General features: G+C 43.3%; 1 protein-coding gene across 1 annotated transcript; it reads right to left on the bottom strand.

The window, feature by feature from the left end:
- Positions 1–4,170: 4,170 nt before the first annotated feature.
- On the bottom strand, positions 4,171–5,563 carry LOC134190305 (uncharacterized). The gene has a single exon (XM_062658758.1). It carries the CDS (start codon positions 5,561–5,563, stop codon positions 4,532–4,534), a length of 1,032 nt encoding a protein of 343 aa, XP_062514742.1. The 3' UTR covers positions 4,171–4,531.
- Positions 5,564–7,555: the final 1,992 nt, after the last annotated feature.

The following is a 7,555-nucleotide window of genomic DNA, read 5'->3' as shown; positions in this document are numbered from 1 at the left end:
GACTACCCTGCAAACTCAAGAAGGGGACATATACGCGAGATGTCCTTACAGATGTATCGCAACGCGTAAGTGCAAATACGACGTACCAACTGCTTGCAGAGATACCAATCACACATGTACAGTACAAATATGGATGTCGCCGGTAAGGCATAGTAGACTGTCATTCATTTACTGTGCTAGAATATTTCTAATACAGTATACGCAAACTGCTATTGCAACAAAGTAGTACGATACGCCGTTGCAATTACAGCATGCAGATGGCCAAGTGAGTCTAGAGATATTGGTCTGACACAGACGTCGACTTAGCAATTAGGCTACGTACCAGTGAGCACCTAATGAGAACAGAAAGAGGCACTTCTTGACCAGTGTGACTCCACCTACATACACACACAGAGAGATCTGAAGACACTGCCAATAGGGATGAGCCAAATTACCTTTTCAGACGTTTTGAACTATAATTTCCATCTTACTACACACTAGACTTGTAAAGTTATTTACAATTAGGTAAACTACTACATGGGTGGTAATACATAATTGAAACAACCAAAGTGCCATGTATATCGAGTACATTATATTTTATCCAGAGAATTTATAACACACAGCAGCAAAGCAGTTTCACCAATACCTTCATAGTCCTCAGTCCTCTTCATCGTCACTGACATCAGAAATGTCTGCCTGAAGTTCACTCTGGCCCATGTCCCCATAGGAGGGAAAATGCTCGGGCAGACGAAGGGTTTGCCCATGTAGGCTTACTGCAGTTTCTGACAGTCCATCATCCCATTCCAAATCTAAATCAGTGTCTGAGCTGTTGCTATCTATATCATCAGCATGGGCATGAACCTGAAGTGGTAGTGATGCACAAGCATCGATATCAGAGGGTGTGGGTACTGAATCGAATGAAATGACAGCAACATCAGACCAGCCTAACTGCAAGTCATCCTCTCTTACAGTTTCTTTGCATTTAGGGCACACACCATATCTGTTGTGAGGATTTCTACAGTTGCCTCTGCATCTGCATCTAGTGGTACAAGGCCTACATTGCTGGAAACAATTTCTGCATCCTCCTCTGCTGCCACTGCAACCTGTCTGACAGGTGCATCTGTAGGAAACATTTATTAAAATACTCTGATCATGCCTGGTATCCCACAAAACAGAAATAGAGCCACCTTCATCTATCAACCAGCCAGAGCCAGTACACGAAAGGAAGGATGAGGTCTCCTCTCGACTCTCATATACCAACCGGATGGCATACTCTGCACGCAGTACATGCTCGTGCAATGCAGGCAAGGATGGGATCATATTGGCTTCATGATTCTGACCTCCACTACTATCATGAAATGTCAGGCGTCTCAATAAATCAACCCACTGCCGAAATGTTGATACGGTCATGTTCTCTGATACAGCATATCCTAACCACTGCAAAACTAGTGCAAGCTCATGAGGGATAGGAGCATCTTTGAGAGCCAGAGCTAAGCTGTATGCAGACTGACTGGAAAAGACAGACTTGTGCTTGTCATAGTACAAACACATTATAAACTTAATACACGCAGGCAACGACAAGGAACAGAATTCGAAATAGCCATCTTCCCTCATTTCAAATAGGACCAACTCTGGTCAGAACAAATGAAAGAAATATTGTTCAAAAACCGTTTTACAAGCAGCGTGATGTGACATTCCAAAAAATGAGCTGACATAGTCAGTACCACTGAGAGTGTACACCGCGAGAAGACATGCAGCAGGGTGTGACAGACTTTGCAAATTAGGGTGAGATTTCATAACACTTGACATTCCACTTATGGTAACAAATTCTGAATTTGGTCTCAGCTCAACATATACCAACTTGTCAGAAAAATATCCTAGCTCATCTAATGCCAGTCCACCCATCCAGATGTCCGTATCATGAGCAAACACTATTACTGCAGAAAAGGGGCTCTTACAACTGTGATACCATACACCTTGATCCCCTTTCCCATTCTGGTTTTTGGGTAATTTCTCACACCTACCCCCAGGTGACAGCAACAATGGTTGCCCAAAAGACGGAGAGTCAATCAAAACAGACTGTCCAACATGAAGCTCTTCCGTAGCTAACTGCATGAATGTTTCAGCAGCAAACTCTATCAGGCCTGCTTTGAAATCTGGTGTTGCCAAGGCACAGGCATACTCTTTGCCAAGAGGCATTTTCTCAGACGGTGATGGAAACTGATAAGATGACTTGCTTTCGACACCAACTTTCTTTTGCCTCACTGAATGAAGTAATTGCCTAGGGGGAGGCAGAAATTCTGGTTTGTCGATGACAATAGTAACCCTACCAGCCCCTCGCAAAAATCCCATTTTCACAACAATTTGACGCCACATGTATTGACAAAATTCAAGCAGAGATACCCCTTGAGATGGAGGGGGCTGATGAAGAACCCGAAGGAAGTCAATAACAAAGTCAAATGCAGTTTGATTGGCTGTCAAAAGAGAGCATGTAGTAGCAAAGATTGGTGCCAAAACAGGATCCCTGACAAACGCTAGTCTGATTGAACTTTTGGGTCGTTGGCGAATTTCACCTTTGCCCGTTGCTATTGCGAGTGGTAATGGACAGGTCTGGGCAAGGGCAACTTCACTACAAAGTACATGTGCATATGCATTTTCCAGCAAACGAGTAGCTTTCTGCACTTTAGCTTTTTCTCTTGAAATCGATATACGGGTGGTAAATTTAAACGTCCGGAGTTTTTGTCTACTGCGTTTTCCTGGAACTTCTGTAGGAGGACATAAAGCATAGTGCCTTACATAAGAAACCAACCGTCTCCTACCAGCATTTCTTATGTCTAGCAGGTCACTCCTAGTTGGCTTGTCAAGTGAATTGGGACAATGGGCAAACACATTATGCAACTCAACAGCATCAAGACATCTCAAATCAAGTGATTCTTCAACCAAATCTGTCACAATAGTTGGCAAGTGAGTGTCGTGCACTATTTTTGACTTCCGAGTTTTGCCAACATCAGAGCAAAAACAAGACACCACATTTTCCAGATAGGCTAGGAAATTGCTAAGTTCAACTATCTGAAAGTGGGAAGGTCTAGACACAACTTGCTTTAAGCCACAATTGATTTCAGTCTCATGCAGTTCATCTAGCGCTTGATTATGAAATGGTACACCTAATTTTGACGCTGTCCAGTGTCCTTGCTCGAATTGCTGGATAATGGCAGTAGGGTATGTCAGTACATCACTGAGTGTTTGGACAGCCAAGACCTCGTATTTAGCACGGGCATATGCAAAGAGCAGGTCACAGGACTGTTTTATGCAGGCATTGCGAAGGACCCAGTTCCCTGATCTAATTGCCATATAGTAGGCAAAGTAGACCATTAGGAAGTGAAGCAAATTACACCAGAACTGGCTAACTTCATTTTTCCCTTTGCACAATTCCTGCATACAGATCTCAAATTTTCCCCAGTCCTGAAGATCTTCAGAAATGTCAAAAGGCCCGTATCGTGACAATGTTTTAAAATTGCTCTCATTAGGGCTTCTAGTAATGCTATGAGAATTCGATGTATATCCTTCCACTTTGAGACCTCCTTCTTCATGCCACAATTTGCTGCTATATCGTGAAACCCTCCATCCCATAACACACTTTTCAGAACTTCTGACACCGTTTTGATAAAATGCCAATCACCAGGTACAGGAAAAAGCCATTCAAAAGTGTCAAGATCTTTACGTTTTAGATTCTTCATGATAGCATAGAGCTGCTGGTCCCCTCCCCAACAACAACATAACATGGAAAGCCTTCCTGACCTATGCAAAGATCTTTCTTCAGTTCAATAAGGTATGATGCAACATCTTCTGGTCTACCTGAGTATGCCTCTCTAACTGTTGTATATTTGATCACATCAGACTCAGCAGGTGTGAATGACTCTAACCTAGTCCATAAGACCTGGAAAAGTGACTGGGAGCACTCTGATAGTTTGCAAAACAAACGATCTGCGGAACCAATGACAGAAAGCACGGTTGATGCAAACTTACAATAATGTGCTCGTTCAGACATGGTCAAGTCTAAGAAATCTAATTCTTGCAAGCTTTCAGGCAGTCGAGATACCTCACAGCTAGCTAATGGGCAAGCAGTTGGACAGGGTTCTGCAGGTGGGGAATGATGTGAAACTTGGCCTGTCATGAGATGCAGCATTCGCTTTTGGTATCCACCACTAAAAATCTTCTTTGCAAAAGCCATCTTGAATTCCAAGTTGTCAACAGTCACTCTCCAAAACTGCATCACATCTAACTCATTAATCAACTTTCGTTCAACAGCCCAATGTTTGCCATGATTTCTGATGTGCTGGATGGATGGCAGAATCCCAAACATACCCAAAATCTGAAAACCTCTGTCTCTAAGGCCATTAGCAAATGCAAACAATCCTAGCAGAGTTTGAAGAAAACAAGACCTTCTATCTAGCAAGTTGCAAAGTAATACAATGACCATATGCAACTTCAATTGCTTTTAACCTCAGTGGTGTTTGAAATTCTGGCACAACTTTCCAAAAATCGTTTTAACTCAGGATGAATAAACTGCTTTAAAGAATGACAGAGATTTGCCTTCATCTGGAAACAACGAGCGATAATCGAACCTTCCTGAAACAGGTAGCATGCTGCACTGTTCCTTAATCAAATTACGAAAGTTCTGGGCTGTAAATGACGTTGACCTAGTCTCAATGATCTTTCTGTACATAGCTGCAGCACACTTTGGATGAAAAAATGTTTCGTCATATATCATGTAGCCATGTTTTCTAGGACCAACATGAATTCGATACTTATCTATGCTGTCCACGTGTTTTTCAAAGTATCTTCGAAAGCACAAGACTTTCTTTTTCAAAGAGTGACTATCTAAGCAGGTATTGGCCTCTCTCATGGCATCTTCAAAGGAGGATATGATATCTTTGTACATTAAATAACCATCGATTTCAAGGGTATGGAGAGCTGACAAGGTGACTTTGGCCATAGTTTTGCTATTATCAAACTTTGAAAGAAGGTCCCCGGCAATATCTATTTGACGATCAGACAGGCATAGGGCAGCACAGTTTCCACATACACAGCCTCTGCTAGATAGCTGTGGAAATCCTTCAAACTGAGTAAAAAGAAGTGACACTACTTCTGCTCGTTCTCCCAACATCTCCAAATTTTTATCCCAATCACCTCGATCACATATTTTGCACTGCTGACATCCTAGATAAGTTTTCATCATTTGGAAGTGTTCTTCACAAATGGGACTGTCTAAGTGCATGTCCTGCTCTAAGCCAAAAAACCTCTTCCAAACCAGTTGAGGGCACTGTGGAACATCTGAGACGCCAGACCAATTCTTCACTTCTCCGCAAGTACAAGTTTCACTACTCTGTTGGTGACACACAGCACAATGAAACTCACATTGTTTCTGCCATCTAGGGATTTCTCTAGGATGTCTTCTTAAACAATCAGCAAAGCAGGCTTTACAGAGGCAACTGTCTTGTCGCAAATCGAATGCTCTACTGCTTCCACGAGACAAGTAGGAAGAAAAAGAGGATGCATTACGCTCATTGCCAGGGTGTTGCATTTCAGTCCCACCGTGACGTTCTCTGTACGTAGCAGAGCTACCTAGCTGCACCCACACCTCGCTGCACCCACACCTCGCATGAACCGCATACGTGCGTGTCTCCTACGGCTGACTTTCTACCTTTTTTTGCAGGAGGCGTAAATCCACTCCCACTTTGCCCACTCATGATGGAACATCAACCGCACACTCAAGGTCAATGGCTGTATGTACGCGGTTAATTAACTAAGGAGAATACAAATCAAAGACGAGGGCTCGACAACCACGAATAGATACAAGGCTTTCTACCTCACTGCCTACAAAGGACTGCCAGAATGCAGAGACACTGTGAAGCAAGCAAATGTTACCAGTAAGCTACACGTAGAAAGACCTGAAGCTTAGCAATGTCAAAAGCCGGACCCAGTCTGATTCTTGATGCAACAACACTGAACAGCTGCCGTGGGATACTCGCCGGCTTGAGGGAACGATTGCTCGCTAATTTGTGAAAGCAACTGCAGATATCTAAATGGCGCGAAGTAGCACCGCCCCGACACAACAAGTCACGTCCAAATCCGTGCCATGCTGTCGTGAGTTCAGCTGATAGCGTTGATACGGCGGTAGTTTGCATGGTGCCAGCGAGACCTGACGGCTTAGGAAAGCACATGCGCGAATGAAGCAACTGTTCTACTCTGCGTTCATGCAGATAAATGGAGGAAAATCAGTTGGGCAAAATGTAGAGAACAAAAGAATGTCGCTTACTTTGACCGCTCACAACAAACTACGTAACATTAGCCCAAGAAAACTCATACCCAGCCAGCTCCAACGCAACCGATTCCTCATCGAAGTGCACGTGCTAACGACAGTCTTCCACATGCTTTACAACAAATGCCATTAACACTCACCTTGTACGATTACACCGCGAGTCAAAACGACCAGAAACCGCCATAATCATCGTCACTTTGACCTGGTCTTGCACCTCCAAACAAGAGAAGATTCTACCTTGACAAGAAGTTATGAAGAAAGCAATAGTGCAGGCACATCTAAGAACCAAGTAGGTTGGATTCGCTCCGCTCTCTAGGTTGGGCGAAATACAAATAGTCGAAGCTACCGGCCGACGGACGTCATAATTGGCCGTTTTGCTCGTCTTCTTGCAGGCGTATCTAGATCTCTCTAAAATTGGAAGGCACGCAAAAAAACAGAGAATAGATCAGTTGTCAACGATGCGTTGTAAGATGTGCTGAGCTCTAAGACTTACTAGACTGTGAGCCGATGATTCGATGTCGTCATACAAGCTAGCGATACGCCCTACAGACGGTCAGATTATCCGGGACATATCGCGAACTTAATTTCCCCGGTTGTTTGGTAGACTGCGTGTACTGCTTTACACAATTATCGGTTGATACTTACACAACGTACAACGTACTTGATATCGCTTAATTAAAGGTATAGGTATAGTCAAAAGGCAAGGCGAGGCGCCCGTTAACGTATACATTGCATAGAATTCGCTGTTAATTAGTTGTCACGTGAATATGAATTGCTCTGACGTCGACGCTCCCCAAAACATTCCCAACAGCCATTGCTGTCTATGAAACAGTGGATTTGAGAGGAAAACGAAACAGAAGATGATGCGTCAGGCCAACTTGTGTCTAGGATTGATATTTTTAGCATTGTTCAAGGTATGAAGTTCTGTGGTTTGTACGGTAAAACTAACTTGTTTTTTCTAGATGATTAACTGCTTACCTAGACATGCATGGTAGCTAGAATGACATGCTTGTGAGTCGTGAGTCAAAATGGCCGTTTGCATGACTCCGATGGCTCTACTTGTCAAATTGCTGCTTATCCACGCATCTTCTTGAGAGTGGCTATTCATCGAATGCTTTGAATTTAGTTCTTTGACTCTAATCTCCTATTTCTGTCACTCTGCATGTGTCCTCGATTCGCATTATCTCGATCTCATCTTGTAGTCATCGGTCAATCAGCTCGACTTCTAGTTTGTCCGCTCTCTTTTCAACTGTT

This window comes from Corticium candelabrum, chromosome 14, assembly GCF_963422355.1.
Source record: "Corticium candelabrum chromosome 14, ooCorCand1.1, whole genome shotgun sequence".
Taxonomy (NCBI): domain Eukaryota; kingdom Metazoa; phylum Porifera; class Homoscleromorpha; order Homosclerophorida; family Plakinidae; genus Corticium; species Corticium candelabrum.
Note: the sequence above shows the minus strand (reverse complement) of the source record. Positions and strands in the feature narration are given on the sequence as shown.